General features: G+C 35.8%; 1 protein-coding gene across 1 annotated transcript in view; it reads right to left on the reverse strand.

Moving 5' to 3' along the window:
- Nucleotides 1-3,662: 3,662 nt before the first annotated feature.
- Nucleotides 3,663-19,421, reverse strand: part of CNTN5 (contactin 5) — a 495,183-nt gene continuing 479,424 nt past the window's right edge. Inside the window, exons 20-23 of the mRNA XM_077114702.1 lie at nucleotides 16,084-16,270; nucleotides 15,539-15,651; nucleotides 7,756-7,924; nucleotides 3,663-3,766 (exon numbers count right to left, since the gene is read on the reverse strand). Coding sequence (XP_076970817.1) covers nucleotides 3,663-3,766; nucleotides 7,756-7,924; nucleotides 15,539-15,651; nucleotides 16,084-16,270 — 573 coding nt within the window. The remainder of the gene's footprint in view (nucleotides 3,767-7,755; nucleotides 7,925-15,538; nucleotides 15,652-16,083; nucleotides 16,271-19,421) is intronic.

Below are 19,421 nucleotides of genomic sequence, written 5' to 3' on the forward strand. Positions count from 1 at the left end.
TGAACTAAAGTATGTTCAGAAAGATCTTGCTACTGTATTTGTTTCCATATTCATTCTCTCCTTCAATAAGTAACCATTTTTTATTAGTTTTTAGTTTATTCTTCCATTATTTTTTTTGAAAGTGCGGGTGGGCACTTTTATTTTTCTCACTTCTTATGAAAGTGAGAAAAATATATTATGTTCATTGTTCTATACTTTGCTTTATTTATTTACCATCACATATTCTTGCTGTCTAACAGGTATAGATCCATAGATGAGGGATTGCCAGGCTAAAGGGTAAATGCATACATAGTTTTCCCTTTAACAGAATGGTATTATTTTGTGCTTGAGAAGACTTTAAAAATAAGCTTTCCCTAGTGTCAGACCTACTGAATCAGAATTCTGAAATTCAGGTTACAGTATGATTTGGATGATTATCCAGGTTTAGGAAGCCTTAAATTCAATTCATTGCTCACTTAGTAAGTGCTAATTACTGTGTTAGGCCCTGGCGTTTGAAATCTTGAGATGAATATAATATAGGCTTCCCTGAAGGATCTCATTGCCTAGGGAGTGGAGAAGAAACATTCCTAAACAGATTGTTGTGGTATAATGTTATAATAGAGATGTATATATGATGCAAAGGGAGCACAAAGGAACGAACAATTCTATTTTTGAGAGTTCTCCTGGGATAAGTTGGGGTGGGCTATTCCTGATAAAAGCAGAAGTATCTACTTATTAAAGTCTTCACAAAGCTCATTTAATGAAGTCTCCTTTCCTGAGAAGAAATGAATGGTGAGTTTAACCCTGAATTTATCCTATTTGTATTTGTTTCCTTTTTTGGCTTGTTTTTTGATATACCTATAAAATTTTAAGTTAGAGCTACCGTGGGAGTCCATGGAGATTTCTGAATCTAAAATCATAACAGGATGCAGGGTCCTAACAAAATGATGTTGAGTGTATGAAACATTACAAATAATCATGGGATGCTGTGGTCTGCAGGAAATAAATAATGCCATTTATGTAGTTGACAGGAGAGAAGATAAAAGTCAATAAAAAGAGAATTATTTATTAAAAAGATCTAATGTTACAAGAACAGCACACAGAACTATTATCTCACTGTGCCTTCCACATGGTATATACCATTATATATAATATATATACAGATTGTATACAATATATTTAACAGTTTGACACAGGGTCCACAGTATCTTCATTTTGGTATGCAAAACATTTGCTTTCATGAAATTTCCAATTACAAAGAGTGTTTTTATTTTTCAGGAGTTTAATTGACATTGTACAAAAATACAGTCTCTTTAGTGACTTAAGACTGTGTGGTTACTATTCCATTCAGGACAAATTTCAATTAAATACTGCAGCTTAAAAACAATATCCATTGATAAGGAATGTGGTTCTGCTTTCTATAAAGTAACAAACATGTAGTACATAATGCATAAACATTTCAAACCTGTTTTAAAATATGTTTATGATGCAAAATTCATATCTGTGCATGTTGAATAAAAACATCCCCTATCTCTGATTCCTGTAAGAATGCAACATCAGATATTCTCGATGTAAATATTCTGTCAGAGATGCACCATCCATCAGGTAGTTGGGAATACTGGCTAATTTGAATTTACTACATATCAGCATTATATTTATTGGAACTGTGTTGTATAGGAATGTTAATAAAAACTCACGATTCATTCTTCCCTAAATCTGGTAATAGAACATCACAGGAAAAGAAGAAAATGGTTTGATCACTCAAATAGGAACTAAAGATTATTGCCTATTCCTTTTTATTCTTGCTGCATTTTTTTCCCCCAGATACATGCTTTCATTTTGCAAGTCACTCCATACTAAGAAGGCTCCTGTTTTGTCAACTCAAAATTTAGCATTTCTCTCTTTCTATAGTCTGGTCTCTTTGATCCAAGAAAGAGGCACTCAAGAAAGGTCATTTGGTTACTATTATTCATAGGTTCAAACAGTTACAATCTCTATTACTTAACTATAATGATCTGTTAACAAAAATAGCCTATTAAATCTTTTTTTTTTATTTAGGGGTGTCTTGGACATCATTTTCAAAGATAATAAGTAAGTAATATTGATAGTTATACTGTGCTTTTGAAACCAATACTTTAGGGTGTTCAGAAAAGGAGCCTTAATCTCTGCTTCAATTCTACTAGGATTGAACTCTAGAGTCTGCAGTTTGATATCAAACTATGTTCATCTTGCTTGCTGCTGAAGATGCAAATAGAGTTAACAGGCTTAGGAAGAGTAAACTACCTTTTGTTTTGATATTAACATCAGCTGCAAAACTGTAGTTTCTCCAGGCCCCTGTTTGGCATATGACTTTGCAATAATTATCCCCTTAAGCATCTTCATGGGTGAAAGGCCAATTCAGGTACATTCTCTATATTTGCTGGAACTTCCGTAAGATATCACCATTTAGGAAACTTCCACTTTGCTTTCCAGCAACTATTTAGGATCACTTAGGCTCAAGTTGACTCATCAATATGGCAAGTGGGAATCACCTCTCAAGCCAGAGAGTCAAGAATTATGTGGCTAGCTGAACTAGCTGAGCCTCTGTGCTGATGCCATGTCTCTATGGCTTAATTTAGAAGGGTCAATATCTTAATAGTTGGTAAGATTTTACAAGTGGTATATGATTGAATGGTCTTGTTTTTAAAAATACAGAATTTTGATCCACAAACTATATGTATGCATATTTATTTGCATGGGATATTTTCATTGTCCCTACAGTTATCTGCAATTAGAAGAAAATCTTGGTCCTAATTCAGCATCAGGTTGCGCAGTAGGTGGGGAAATGGAAAAGCTCTGTTTCATAGTCATTTCAACTTCAAGTTAGCACCCATGGCAGCATGTTGGTGTCCACAGCTTTTAGTGACCATATATATTTTTTTGTGACTTTAAACTATCTTTTGTTATTAAAAATAAACATTTACTATATTTGCAGCTAAATAACATAGTACTTGCTGAAAAAACAATAGCACTTAAATTCATTCAGACTCACTTTCTATTTACCTTGCGCTAATGTAAATGGCTTATTCCCTACCCTAATAACTTGCTCTAGGGATGCATATAGAATAGCATAGTGAAAAACCTTGTTATTTTGCTGTGCAGTCATACAATATTTTTCCAGAAAATATTTTGTGTACTTATCCTATTATGTACCACATAACTGAAACATTTTTCATCTCTCCCACTGTTTTGTCAATTGGAATAGTCAACTGAAGGGAAAACGAGAAAACACTAAGCTGAGAGTCTTATACAAACTTTTTCATTCCTGGTTCTGTATTTGTTTTTGAAACAGACCTGGAGACCACTTACTTAATAAATGGATGGCACACATTCAGTCATCAGATAGAAAATCAAATTCTGACATATTAAAAAAGTAAAGATTACATCTAACAGAAAGTATCTTTGCTTACAAAAATTCATTACATACAATCTGCATATTTTATTGGACCAAGAGCTGTCCTTCTCTACAAAACCAAACAGAAACCTAATGGATACGCAATAGTCCCCCCAACCTTCAGGAAGCGTACCATGTGTAGTCACACAGTTTTAAAGCTCATCTCAGGGTCCTGGCCTCTGCACTTAGACTACTCTCCGTGGCACTGGTATCAAGCTAAAATAAAGAAAAGCAATGAAGTCTGCAAGTTTCACCAAGAAGTTGAAGGGATCATTAATGCCAAGAGCAATGTCACTGATGTTGAAGATGTGGACAGAGCGTGGAGGGCCGACTGAGCACTTGTGATTTTCCCACCTATAGAAAAAGAGAAGCATCAAATGGAGCAAATCATTTTGGTTTGACTGGATTAGGGAAGAGTAATTTTTAGGGATGTAAGACAATTCAGTGAACTATTGGTCCTGTTTCTGAGGAGAGTGGTGCTCATAGTTAGGAAACAAAACAAGGCCTACGGTTTCCACGAGTTGTATCAAGGACAGGATTTTATACAGAATACTGTATTGAAAAGAGCCCTGAGCTATTTCATGGCTACCCAACACATCTATTTTTGAGACTGAATGCCATTTTCAGCAATGGGCACCCATGGAAAGCATCCCACATTCTAGGTAGGAACATTTAAGCAAGTCCTCCAGTTCATAGTTCAAGAAATGGAGCAAAAATAATTAGCAAACGTTTGTGGTAAACATGAAGCCATAATTTAATGACTTCTGTCAATTGTCCAATTTAATACTATAAAACAAGGAGACTAGCTCTAGATTTCTGTGTCAAACTTGGCAAAGGGGAGCAATCTTTCATCACTTTTTATACCCAGGAGCAGCTTTTTCTTGGGACCAAATTATTGTATGTAGTTCATGTATTTTAATGGTCATTTGATTAACCTGGCTAATAGGAATTGATTAATCAGAAGTAGTTTTGGTAGTTCCGTAAAGCCACAAACGAAATGCTAGCTTCAGGAATGTTTTTTTCAAGCCAGAAGACTTCCAAAGCCTCATCATCACGACTGATAATGAATGCGTGTCATGTGCCATATACTACTCTAAGCCTTTTATGCACATTTTCTTACTTGATCCTCACAATATTATTATGTGGCAAGTACTACTATTTATTTTTTTGCTGCTCATAATGGAACTGGGACTCAAGAGAGATTGTAGAACTTTCTTAGTGACTGAGCTAAGGATTAATGAAACCAGATACTCTTATGTATTGTTTCTGTTAAAAGAGTGGCTGGTCTTAGTTAAAACCTTAAGAATAATATTATAACCTACCACCCAGTATTTGGAATCACTCTTCTGTCAGATTATCCTCCTTGGCTAGATTGAATTTAAGGGGATTATGAGGTGAATTTTATTACAGAAATAGAGTCTAAATTTATTTCCCAGATGCTTACCTAAGAGTGGAACAATTTTCTAAAGCTTACATACACACATTAAAAAAAAAAAAGCAGACAATTTTTTCTTGGGAAATTTTTGTAGCTAATACACTAATAAAACCTATTAATCAACATATTGGAGAATGCTAAATTATTTCCAACTTGTACAAAAACGGGGTACTGTGAAGTGTGTGGTCACATGTGAGCTATAAGAAAGGCAAGATGAAGTGGTATGTGTATGGTTAATAAATAAAAATTGCAAAAATATCCTTTGTATTTATTCGAGAGTGGTTGTGTCTTTGTTAAATCAACTTACATGACACTTTTACAAAAACATCTAACTTTCAAAATGCTAAATAGGATCTATGTCTCAAATCTTACATAAAATCCACAAAGCAAAAACTTGTTAGCTTTGGTACAGCAAAAAATTTTTTAAAAAATGGGCTAGGTTTTAGTACCAGCTGCAAAACTAACTAGCTGTTTCCCTTAGGGCAAGTCATTTAGCATCTTAGGGTTTTAGTTTTAGGAAAATGATGACAATCATTGCTCAGGTTTTATGGGTCTAAGTGAGACAATGCTATGAGATTTCACTTTATTGAAGTCCAGGAAATGGGTTGCATTGCCAAAATGTTATTAACTAAAACCTAAAAGTTGACCTTTTTTTTTTTTTTCATGGAATAGAAGTCACAAGTTAATTAAAATATAAATGGGAGAATAAAGTACTAAATCCTTCCAAGCCTGGGGCTGACCTTTTTCAGATGATACTTTAGAATCTGACTGTGCTAATACAACACAGCTGAAAGGAACCTAAAAGGGTTTGAGGATAATAAAATAACTAATCCATAAGGTTGTTAGAAGGTTAAAATGAGGTAATATATGCAAAGCACCTAGTGTAATGCCAGGAACATGGCCAGTGCCCAGTAAATGAAGACTTGGTTGTTGCTATTAGAGATTTGACACTTATAAAGCAAGCAAAGGGGAGAGTCACCATCTTTGTTCACTTTTCAGAAGTAATCTTTAGTTTTTCAAGGTACTCTTGCAAGTTTAGCTCCCACATCTGGTCAGTTCAATTGTGAACTAACTAATCAATGTAGAGACATCGTAACTTTCCTGAGAGAGGTAATTAATGACTGTTCCTCTTGATCATTTCAGAGACAACTATCAAGCTCATTGGTATGTCATTGCCATTCTTTTATCTTTCCTACAATTTTTGAAAATCAGGATGCTGTTTGTTATCTTCTGGCTTCGGCAAGGTTATAGAGGAAAGAGACTAGAATGAGGCTGCAAAGACTTGGGTTTTAGTACAAATATCCCATGAACATACTCAGGAATCAGGTGACTTTGCATAAATAACTTGAACTTCAATTTCCTCATCAAGAAATTCAACTAATATTCTTCCCTCCCTTTGCAAATGAGAAAACCTCTATAAAGAGGTATACAATATAAAGTGTTAATATTAGTAATTACTCAAGCATATGGACAGTGATACTACAATTTTATCCATAAAGTCATTCTTTATTTTGTTATTTTGTAATACAATTCATTTGAGACTTGGAATCTATTTATTTAAAGTCATCATGTTTTTCTTCATTAATTTATTTTAAATTTCAATTTCCTGTTAATCATGATTTATTTAATCTTTCCAATTTGAATGCCTTTTTTTTTAATGGAGAAGATAAATTAAAACAAGAAGTTAGATTTCTTTCTGGCTATGAGATGATATTGCTTGTATCAGTAATGAGCTTCTCCTTTTTGTGTTTCCCATGTTGTGGACATGATTAAAGGAATACTTACATTTTTAAAAAAATTTTTCTCTAGTTCATGCTCATTCTGAGCTTTTGCCTTCCCAACACTACTTTTGTACGCCCAAATGATTTTTAGCCTTGGTAACTGCCCCTTCATTCATCTTTTTTTCTCCCTATATCCTTTTAAAATTTGAGTTCGTCTCTGAGATTTCTTCCAATGCTTTCCTGTATATATATATATATATATATATATATATATTTTTTTTTTTCTCTTTGGGCTCAAAAGTGATTTTGATATACATTTTTATGCAAACAGACATCCTGTTTCTCTTGAGTTAATGTTTCTCTTTTGTAGTTTTAGGGTTTGGACTCATTCTTGTTTTAATTTTTGAAATTTATTTTTTAAAGCTTTCCTTTTAAGATTTTTTTTGAGATTTATATACCTAATTACATCTTTTGCTTCCTTTTTTTGATTATCTATTAACAGGTGACTTTCTTTCAAAGCCCTAAAGTTTCCTTTATTTAATCAGCTTTCCTTTGCTGGGAGAATAATGATGGTAACGGTGCAGACGTGTGGCCTTGTAGACAAGCATACCTTGGTTTGAATCCTGGTCCTGCTAATTATCATAGGCAAAATATTTAAATTTCCTCTGTTAAAACAGTAATAATGCCACCTACGTCATATGATTGTGACATAGATTAACTATGTTTTAAAGCAGTTATAGTAAGGGCTCGGTAAAAGCTAGCTGTTATTAATATTGTTAATAACAATAATGCACAATAAAATTTATAATTTGTTTTGAAATCAACAAACAACCAAATTTTATCTTATTAGTGCATTCCCTTTAAACTTTCCTGTCTCCGCCCAACTGATCTAACAATAAAGATGAAAAAGACATTAGAGAAGTAGATAGAATACCTACTTGAGCGAATTTCACAAATGAGGACATTCTAATGAAAACATCATCTCTTTTCTAGATTTGCAGAAAATTTGCGATTGTAGGCAGAGTGCCATGGTTCATGTTAACCAGAAAATGATAAAGAAATCAGAATGTGAAGAGAAACACCTCAAAATCTCTACCATGAAACCTATCCTGTCAATTTTGATGAGGTTTACAATATGTTGACATTGTTGATGATCACAAAATGGAGTCTATTAGGTTAAAACTTACCTGAATAAGATGGTACCCTGATTTGGGAACTAGCTGTTCCATCTCCTCCTTCACTACATACTCGAACTTCAATAATGTAGACTCCAGCATCAGGAAGTGGGACTACTGCTTGAGGTTTCTGTGTTTCAATGACTTGACTGTTGCTGTGGCCCTCTTGCCTATAAAAAACCTGTAACAACAGATGTTTCAACATTTGATAATCAGTTAAGGATTCCAAATGCTTATTGACTGACTACCTACTCTATGTCAGATTCTGAGCTAGGTACAAGGAGCTCACAGTTTAGACAGGCATATAAGCAGATGCAATGTATGTGCTATATGTATAGCAGTGGAGGTACATATAAGGTACATGGAAGTACTGGGAGAGAGTTTAATTCTGCCTGGAGGGTCAGGGAAGAATTTCCAGAGGAGGTAATGCTTGAGCCAAGTATTTAAGGATGAGTAGACTTCACCAGTTGGACAAAAGGAAGAGAAGAATTCCAGGAAGATAGAAGAGAAGATTAAAATATATATATCGGCAAGCAATAAAAGATCATAGCATGGTGGGAAACTATAATTATTAGGGTCTAAAATGGAGAGAAAACTCGAAATAATAGTGAGAAACGAAGGTAGACAAGTAGGTGGTGAGAGAGAAGATGATGAAAGGTCTTTATGCCTGGAGATTTGAAATGAATAATATCCTGAAGGTTCTCATTTTTGAATCATTTGAAAGGATTTGAGAGAAAATTTGTTAAATATGTTAATAATGTATCTTCAACAATGTAGGAAGTGGCTGAGAAAGTTAAAAGTTTATTAATTATTTTTATTTTCACTTTTGTGGTTGTTTGCTTTTTGGTGAACTGCAATTTGGATATACTGGATACATCTGTCATCTGTTCATGGTGGTAGAACTGAACATGCATGCATACACGACAAACAATTTCAGAACTACAAATCACAACACCGGATTATCCTGTGTTTGCATATCAGAATAATAAGGCCCTAAAGATAAATGATTTATCCAAGATCATGTAGTTAGAGTACAAATGTCTTTAGAAGGTTAGTATTCTAGTGTTTAGTTCAGAGTTCTTTTGCTACACTTCACTGTTTCTACTCAATACCGCTAATAAACGTTGAAAAAAATCATAAAGTTGCACAATTAAGTTATTTTAAAATGTTTTTTTCTGCTTCTCATAATCGTTGGGATTATAAGATGACAGCTTTCCAAAATGGAAAAAACAATGGCTTTGCATTCCTACAGATCTGGATTCAAAACCAGTGCCTGTAACTTTTTGACTGGGCAAACCTGGACAACTTAGTAACCTTTCCAATTCACGTCCCTCTTCTGTTCAATGGAGTTAATAACACCGACTTTTCTCTTCGTGGTTTTGTTAGTGAATTAAATAAGAGAGTGTATGTAAAATCCCGAGCACAAGACTTGGCACACTGTAAGTTTAATGAGAGAAAGCTACTTCTGCTGCTGCCATCAATGTTCATTGCAAATGGGTCAGTGTTTCAGTTGCATCATAAAAAATGGATTAACTTGGTAAGCTAAAGAAAATTTTATAATACTTTCTTTTCTTATGGAAAATGAGTTTTGATGTTGAACTAACCCACATACAAGAAAAAAAAAATCTCTTTTCACATATTGAAGCCTGTCTACATCTGATTTTTTGCCTCTGTATTCTCGTAATGTATGTTCCCTCCATTTCACTGTCATAGATTTAAATCTCATGCATTTAAATTCACCTCATGAATTTATTTTTCATGTATTTAAATTTACTTCAGGGTCTTGGGAGAGAGGTGGCTTATTTATAAAAGCATAATATGCACAATAATTGTATCTGCTGAGATCCTCAGAGAGAAGGCTATCATAGTCTCACTGTAATTGCAAAGTGATTAGAGCATCCCCAATGTTTACTGGGCCATTCATATGGTACAGGCATAGTACTATCTATTGGGGAGTGATTAGAGAACAAGACCACATGGTTTCTGCCCTCGTGAAATTTACAGTATAATAGTGGAGACAGATTAGCAATGTGATGGACTATGCGATGCAGGGCAACAGGACACATTTAGTACTATAGCACAAATGTCACACCGAGTGCGTATTTGGCTAAGACTTGGGGAATCAAGGAGACTTCTTGGGGAAAGCCTGTAGCAGGTTCTTTTGGCTTTTAAAAAATACCTGTATCAGAATTTATGCTTCTGATTTGACTGTGTCAGTGTAATGAATTAGAATTCTGATCATCCACATGAGACAATTAGAAAGCACATTTTTGGGAATGGGAAAATATGTAAATTGGTGAGGATCGGCAGGGGAGTTACTACTTTTGAGGATGCTGTTATTATGGTTCAATAAATTACAATTCTTGTGACAAAGAAAAATGCAGCTAGCAGTGCATATCTAATATTGCTGTAAAACCCGGAGTTAGAGAAAAATTTGTGTATCAGTTGAGATTTAGGAACAAAAGGTAAAGATAGGGGAAAAAAATCAGTTAATGGTAGCAAGAGGAGTTAGAGATTAAATGTGACTTTTTCTCAACACATTCAGGGAAATGAAGTTTTATGAGTCGGTTAGCAGGCATACTAATAAGTAGATACATTAAATTAATGGTTAGTCTTAGGAGCTTTAGAGAGTCTTGTTCATTTTCAAATCCTGATTTAGAAAATGTGAATGACAATGAGAAATATTAGAAGGCTGAGGAACCATCAAGACATGTTGGAAATAGTTATTGACAGTAAGGAGGACAGGGAGGACTTTGAGAATCTGGACATTTATAGATTGCCAGTTGTGATAATAGCTAAAACTGTCTAATGTTTTCTCAAGATAATTCTCAAATTCAATTTAAAAAGCTGAGAGCAAGTGGGTTATCCAAAGAGATGATGCTAACCAAAAGACCAGTGCAGCCCTGTACTTCTAAAAGGCATGATCTGGAAATGGCTCTTCCATGTGTCTGATGGCAACACAGAATAGGAAGGTAAGTGTGCTTAAAAATACAACAAGTTCTTTTTTGCTGGTTATGGCCACAAGTGCCCCTGAGAAGGATGGATCCTATGAGAGGAAAGGCCTTTTCACCAGCTGAACATCTTGGGGACAGTATATGGGGATCCTCACTCCTTATAATAGAAAGTGAGTAATCTGAAGTCCCTGCGGCAATGGGGTGGTTTAATAGGAGTCTGCAAGATGGACAGAAGTTGGGAGGCCCACAAGGTTAAGTGCTAGTGAAATGCCATTGGCAATATAGTGGCTGAAAAGACTTTTAAGAATAAGATTACCGTATGAGGAATTTTCAGATGTTTGCTTTTGTGGGGTGCTATTTAATCTTTCTTTGTACCCACCCTTGAAAGTTTCCATAAAGTCTGCTTCATATACATACTCCATCTATATGAGCCACTTATGTCTTAGTAAAAAACTAGTTTATTATGAACATTTTCAAATATAATTAAATGTAGAGAATGATATAATGAATCTCATTCACCCATCACCCAGTTTAAGCCATTACCTATGAGTCTTTTTAATTTGCGATAATCACAACAAAGAGACAGAGTCTCATATGTACAGTGGATGTAAAATGAGGAACAGCTGTAAGATGCAGGAAGTCAAAGAGATCAGATTGGCTGTAAGAACAGAAGCTCCCTGGGGAGTCAGAAGAATATAGAGGGGGTCTTCAAAATTTAAAATAACGATTAAACTTTGAGCCTGATTGACCCTGCTCTCCTTCACTCTGCATATCAGTGGAAGCAGAAGTGTGGAGAGAGGTATACAGTGAAGCTTTTATTTCTAGAAAATCAAATTTTCTAGATGTAGATTTTTCTAATAAGAACATAAGAACGTGTTTTCTTAGTATATTGCCTGAAGCCCTTTTCTTGAAGCCCTTCTGATTCCTGTACCTTTTCTGAAGGGATACACATTTCTCTTGTGGGGTTGGGGCATCTGCATAGGTGAAAGCAGAGGGCTTCGGATATTTTATTCAATATATATTTTCCCTTTCACCTGGGTGTGAGTCTGTATGAGAAGAATAAGAGAGGGATAAGATTCCTATTTACTTTATACTCTTGGTAAACTTCTTTTACAGTGCAAAGAAAAAAAAAATTCTCCAGTCTCAAGATCATTAAGAAAATAATTTATGGTTAAATATATTGTAGTTTTCACAATTTCATTGTTGGTATTTCTTCAGAAATATAACAGTTAGGCATCTAACCTAAATAGGAAAGCTATTTTACTCAAATGGGAATAATTTTTAGCCATGTGTATAAGAAGAATGTTTTCCAGGACTTTTTATGGTTCTTCTGGTCCTCTTATTAATGGAAGTTGTGGTGTTTTGAAATTATTGCTTTTGAATATGGATTTATAATCCCAAGAGGTTGAAGATATCTTGGACAGAATAGAAAATAAGCCCTGACCATTACATATTGCTTAATGTTTATCTGAATGGATTCAATTTTAATGTGTTACCTATGGCACACCTATATATGGCCCAGTTCCATTCTTCTTTCCTTATATTCTTAAAGGCCACTTAAAAAGCCTTAATCAGACTGGTTGGGGAGAACTCCCTTTTCCTCCTAACATTTTTTGAAAAACTTCTCTTAACCATTACCTCTTTCTGTGGTCATACTTTGTACTTAAAAATGTTGCTGACACCTTAATCTTTGAAATCAAGTAAAGAAGTAAGATCTGTGATTTCTTAGAAAATGGATTGCTCCAATCTCAAATTTGGCCATTTTACCTTAGGCTAACACATGGGTTACTTTTGCAGTCTACTTTTTGAGAATGAGTTATATTGTGTATATATATAATCCTAACTATAAAAAAGGGTTTAGTGGATTGCTCATGGATCAAGTCTATGGAGTGAACCCATTTTCCCTCCATTTCTGTCATTTTCAATCCCTTTCACAATCTAAAAAACTTTTAGATGAAGACCTTCTGAATTTATCAACCTTGGAATGGACATGATACAAAAGATGGAATATACAATCCCTGCATTTTAAATCTCAGTCACTGACACCAAGTTTCAGCCTCAAGCCTACATACCACATATATTTCCAGCCATTCCTTTTGCTTATACAAGTAAAGAAGTTTGGTAAAGACAAGGAGTAAAAGTAAAGTTACCCTCTTTTCTCATATTCCAATTAATTAAGGAAGTGCTCCCTTGCTGTGATTAAGGAGGTTCTCTACCTCAAACATTCCAAAAGCCGCAGGGGTTAACTCAGTCTACAGGGGTCAGGCCCACCCCAAACTGACTCTAGGAAACAGAAATGATTAGTGTGCTGACATGCCTCTACTTTTGTGACTGCCAAACACTATTGTGCTGAAGGTGGTCATTATCACACTGGTGGCACTCTTGGCCTGGCAGTAGACTTTTGGGACGTAGCAGGAATCAAGGAGGAGAAGGTCTCTCTTCCAGCATCCTCTCCGGTTCAGGTCACTTTGTACTTGTGTGACCGTCCCTCCAGATATTACAGCTATTTAATGTCAGGAACCAGTAGAGAGCCTTGGTTAGGCTGCAGAAATTCTTCTCACAGTTATGCTCACAAAGGGGGGCTCTATGCTTGTGTTCCCAGAATCACACCTTTAGTTTATGTTCAGACTCTCAGACATTGTTCCGAATCATATACCTGCTCCATTGTGCCTGTGTTAGGAGGGGCTCTCATCCTCAGCTACTTGCCCTGGGAAAACCAGATCTTCCCAGGAGAATCCAGTCCTTGATAAGCCCCAGTTATCAGTCTCCTTTCTTTCATAGGGCTTTGCAATAAGTAGAACCACCCCTACCTTCAAGATGTCCACAACCTGGTCCCTGGAACATGTGAATATGTGATGTTACATGGCAAGGGGAAATTACGGGAGAAGATGGAGTTAAGTTTCTAATTAGCCATCTTAACATAGGGAGGTTATCCTAGATTATGTGGGTGAGCCCAGTGAAATCACATGAGCCCTTAAATGTGGAAGAGGGAGGTAGAAGGGTCAAGTTAGAGGGATGTGATTGATATGAGGCAGACTCAACATTCCGTTGCTGGCTTTGAAGAGGGAACAAAAACATGACCTAAGGAGGTGGGAAGCCTCAGGAAGTTGGAAAAGAGAAGGAAATGGTTGCTTCCCTAGAGCCTCCAGAAAAGAACAGGGCCCTGCCAATACCTTGATTTCAGCTCAGTGAGACCCACATCAGTCTCTGACCCACAAAACTGTAAGGTAATAAATTTGTATTGTTTTAGGCCATTAAATTTGTATGTGCTTTGTTATAGTCCTAGAACAATAATCTAGACCCTATGTATCCATCCTTGCCAGTGGGGTCATCTCATCTACCAGTTTTAATTGTATAAGAGAAGACTTCGAGGGCTCACTCCTTTTGTTACCACCAAACTCCTTTCTAAGAAACTAGCTCTTCCTTCTAAGAGATGTCGGAGATGCAGCTGTTTCAAGGCAATAAAAGAGAAAAAAAATCTTTTTTGCAATGTGTGCCTGCTTGTCATAAATTTATATGACTAAAATGGACTAGGCTAGTGATTCTTCTCCCATCAAGGAGATATTCCACAGTTGAGGACATGATCTTTTGGGGAAGGGTATGGAAAGAATACGGCTAAGTGGAAGGTATAGAAAATGGCTTACTTACTCTTCCTTGAAAGACTTAATTTGTGCTCCCTAAGGATTAGGGACAGATTTGAATGTGGATGTCTAAGTGTATCTGTAATCCATGCTAATAATGGTATGTAAGAAAAGCTAGTTTATGTTTTAAAATATTCTTATTTTTAATACTAGTGGCTGATGAGAGGGAGCCGTAAGGGGTATGGGATGCATAGGGTTTTTCTTTTTTTCCTTTTTTCTGGAATGATGTAAACGCTCTAGAAATGATCATGGTGATGAATACACAACTATTTGATGATATTGTGCGCCACTGATTGTATACTTTGGATGGACTGTCTGGTACGTGAAGATATCTCAATAAAAATATTTATTCAGTTTTTAAAAAAATTTTTTTAACTTCAGTTTTTAGCTTCAGAACTTTAGCATTTTATACCCAAAGGCCCTGTTACTATCTACGACAGTTGAGAATATGCCTGCAGTACTTTTCAGTCTAAGTATTATCATTGAAATGTTCTGAAATCCTCCTATAAATGGCACTAACCTAATGATTTTGTATCATGTTTCAGGCCATCAATTGAATCTGACATTATGAAACAAGACTTTGAAATTCAGCCAACTTATACATAGACCTCATATATTGAAAAATCAAAGGCCAACGTGTCTTTCAAAGACAAATTATGTAAATGCTTTCACATTTCTAGATCTCTTGCTGGCACACAGCAGGATGACTATATGTGAGATGTTGAGTCTAAATTTGGCATTTACTATCTCTCTCTATGAGCTCTCTAGAGCCTGGTGGCTCTAGAATTGTTTTCTTCTTCTGTTCCTTTGTTAACAGAAATTTTTTTTTACTCAAGCTACGTTGTCCTGTCCTTGCCATCTGCCAGCAAAACTTGTACGCTGGAAGAGAATGCCAGGATTCTCTACCTAAATTCTTCTGGTCCTGACACCAAGCTTCATAGACCCATCTCCAAACTGTATTCAGATTATTGTTACTCTCTCTACCTATTCTCTTTCAAAAATTTAACATGGTTGAAACTGATTTTGCCAGCCTTGTCTCCCCTGTCTGCAGGCAGTCTATTTTTCTAAGTTGTCGGAAAAAAAAATGATTGAGAAAAAACCAGGAAATTTGCTAATGCATCTTATTTCTTCTTATTACACATTCTCACAATAACAATTGTGGAGATGAGTATCTATACGAGAAGGTGGAGAGACACTGACCTTGTAACCCATGACTTCAGATTCATTGGCTAGTGGCGTGACAGGTTCCCAGACCAGAGAAACTTGAGAATCTTGTTGCTCCCACCTGAGGTTGCTAGGTGCTTGACTAGGGGCTGAAAGATAAAGAGTAAAAGTGACTTGACCGTGATTCTTTGAGATATCTCTTTATTTAAATCCTTGTGAGTATTTCAAGCTTTTCTTGTCTCTGGGAGTTGGCTGGCACCCCAGGTTTCCTTCCAGCTGGAGACATGAGGAGGGTTCTGCTCCAGGAGTGTCATTTTAACAGCTACTCTATTGAGCTCTTGATTCCACTTATCTCCTGTTCGTGCCAAAATTGCTTAGCCTTCTTTCACAGGATGATAACCTTTTTTCCATTGTGAATGCAAATTTTTTTGAGCCAGTGTGGAATTAAAATTGAAGCAAGACTATGAATCAAAACTCTTCATCGACCTTGCTTATTATGTACCTCAAGTGGCTTTTGGAAATATTTAAAAAAAGATGTTTTCCTTTTGTCTGAAACAAACAAAAAGCCCAGGGTAACTTACGGGATTTCTTGGTGGTTGCACTCACTTCACTGCTAGGTGGCCCGTAACCAGCTCCATTGTAAGCCCTCACTGTGAAGTGATATAACGTATTTCCTTCTAATCCCATCAGGGTAATGGACGACTCATTCCCCCTGGTTTTGACTGTTTCTGCTGCTTCTTCTTGTTCCATGTCTTTCCAGTAACCAACCTGTCAACAAATTATCACATGACAGATTAAAGTTTCCCCTGTGCTTGTGATTAATTGAAGTCTTTTTTTTTTTGGCTGTGGTTTGACCTCCCCTTCACCTCCAGAAAGAAATCAGTCCTGTATCATCCAATTAAAAACCTGTTATTGGGCGGGCCGCGGTGGCTCAGCGGGCAAAGTGCTTGCCTGCTATGCCGGAGGACCTCGGTTCGATTCCCGGCCCCAGCCCATGTAACAAAAACGGAGAAACAGAATACAATAAAACAAGAAAATGTTTAAAAATGTTTCCCTTTCTTCCTTCCTTCCTTCCTTCTATCCTTCCTTCCTTCTCTCTGTCTTTCCTTAAAAAAAAAAAAAAAAAAAAAAAAAAAAAAAAAAAACCTGTTATTGAAATCAAAATAATGGCCCCTTGAAATCATCTGATTTGCATTTGTATGAATTGCAACACCAGTGCAATACTCACAAAAGCAACCAAAGTTGCTGCCTTAGAGCCTGGCAGTGCTTGGAAAGAGCTGAAAATGTATCCTGACGTTAAGGAAGAATCACTCAAGGAAATGAAAGAAGTGCTTTTCTCTCATTGGTTATTAAGAAAAGCTGCCATTTACAGCCCTGGTGCTTTGAAAGAATTGTCTCTAAGAAGCATGAACACTATTTTCTCCTGGGCTCCAGAAGGTGAACACAGCTGTATCAGGTTAAGGGAGAAAAGGTGACAAAACGCTCATGATGCCTTGGAGTGGTTTAAACATAGAGAAACATAGAGAAATAGCATTGCTAGGATATGAGAGGGAGGCAGGATGGCACAGCTTTCTGTCAAAACATATTTTGGGCACTGAGATGATCGTTTCTGGTTATGAGGTTTCATATCCAAACTGATCCCTTGTGAGACTCATAACTGTTTCTGTATAGCTAAGGCTTCTCCTGTTCAGACACTTGGACGTAATCAGACGTAAGTCCCTAAGAATAATCCTTTTATTCCCTACTTATTACTGTAGTGAAAGTACTGGATTACTGTGCCTGTTTTCTCGAAGTTCCTTCAAGTGCTTTGTCTACTGAAGGCTAGAAAGCCAAACATCAGATTTTCCCGTTTCTCTTTCGGTTAAGGTTGCTGCTATGCAATATGGGGAGATAGGAGTTAGTTTGGAACTTATAGATATTCTTGAGCATCTCTAGGACTGATATTTTCCCCTGTGGAAATGAGATGTCATTATAGGCTCTGATCTCCCAAGCATGCATTTTGAGCCGCCATGCCATATTAAAGGCCGCTCCCAACCCAGGTGCTGGTGAAGGCAAAGGGCACAAAAAGTGGGCAGAGGAGGAGGGAAGCTATAAACTGCAGCTATAGTTTATGCAATGAAGACCAGGAGTTACACGTATTTTCCTCTTTGTAATAGTTTGTGTATATTTATAAATATTAAATAACTTGGGCCCCTTCCTTCTTTCTGATATTTTATATAGCATACCGTTGGTGGTTAACTTTGTAGTGTAGATCATTAGAGAAGAAATGAACTTCCACTTTTGAGATCAACAGACCAACTGATGGGACTTTCTTTAGCTCTACCCTTTGGGGAAAGCTTGAATACATTTGCATTATGTCAGCATGGACATTGTTGCTAATTCTTGCTTTGGCAGAGTTGTTATAAAGGGAAAAGGGTCTGTGTGCATGTTGAGCAACCAAAGAGGTACGCTAGATTGGAATTCACCATCCTTTCACCTTCATTTAGTGGCTCTTCCTGTATCGAAGAGGCTGAAAGCTAAAAGTCATATTTCTGAGACTGTTGCAGTGGGGTTCTGGATATGTTTTAGATTTGGTCAATCAGATGCACGTGCATGAGATCTGAAAGTAGAAGTGAGATGGAGTAGGAATTCCATCTGAAGCTGGTGGCTACCTGCTTTTAGAAGACGCAAGTCTATTTCTTTGTGGTTTGGATCTATATTAGTCATTCTTGAAAGATCACCCTGGAGTCTATTATTATATCCCTCTATATAATTTTGTAAACCATTTACTACCTGTAATAAAACCCTTTCTACTTAAACTAGAGTAATTCTAAAATCTAAATCTAAATCAGATTTTTGCAAGTGATCCTTTGGTGATACAGCTATACAGAGCCCTATTATTAAAAATAAAAGGCAAATTATCAAATTCCTCTTTCTCAGCCCTGTCTCCTCACTGCAATGAACTAGCACATAGCTGAATGACTGACCTTTAGAATTTCAGAAATCTGTTTGATTAACACTGTTTTTTTATATAATTCTTGTCCTATTACTCCCAATTCCAAGGTGTGGCTTTTCTTGCTTGGTCTCTGAGCATATTTTTAACTGGAAAAAATCTAAGATATTTTTAAGTTACAATATTGGCTGAGAAGTTAATAGACTAGCAGTCTCATTCTAGTGATGCATTCAGTTCTCTGTTTCCAATTTGTTTAATGGCTTGGACTTTCTTAAATATAATTAAATATCTATTTGAGGTACTTGAGTATGATTAAATTAAACAGATGACAGATTTTCATCCAAATACAGATTTTGATAAAAACCCTGGACTTCTAAATATTGACTGTTTATATCAGCACAAAATGAAACATTCTAAGTAAAAGATAAAATTTTTCCTAAATAACTGATTTTCAGGAAAAAGCAAATTTTAGCTGCAGCAGCTGAAAATAAGAAGGGACATTTTAACAAGTTATCATTTCTCTTTCCAGCATGTGGTATGAAAAGAAAAAAAAAGAATGTAAGAGTTGTTACTTCACAGTAAAATAGTAGTTATTTACCAATTTTTTTTTTATGGGGAAAAGGGTAAAACTGAAAGAAAATCTTTGGTGTATAAAATAGTGCTTCTTTAGTGATTCTTAAGTTGGAATTGAGCTTACATAGAATCCACAAATTACATCCACCTTCTAAAGTTTAAAGTTCTTCTTCATTTGCTTTTTTTGTTCAGATACAGATCTCATCAACCATAAACTTTGAACTCTTAATGACCTGTAAAGAGGCTAAAAAAGTTAATAAAAATATAAATATTAAAAATTTGAAGAGTAGATAACCTATTTAATTACGCTTATACAAATGTTTTCTATATTTGTATCTCTCCCTATTATTTCATTATCTATATTTAACATAATTAGGATAATATTGTATTTGTAACTTTATATCCTACTTTCAT

The sequence above is a fragment of the Tamandua tetradactyla genome, chromosome 8 (assembly GCF_023851605.1).
Source record: "Tamandua tetradactyla isolate mTamTet1 chromosome 8, mTamTet1.pri, whole genome shotgun sequence".
In the NCBI taxonomy this organism is placed as follows: Eukaryota; Metazoa; Chordata; class Mammalia; order Pilosa; family Myrmecophagidae; genus Tamandua; species Tamandua tetradactyla.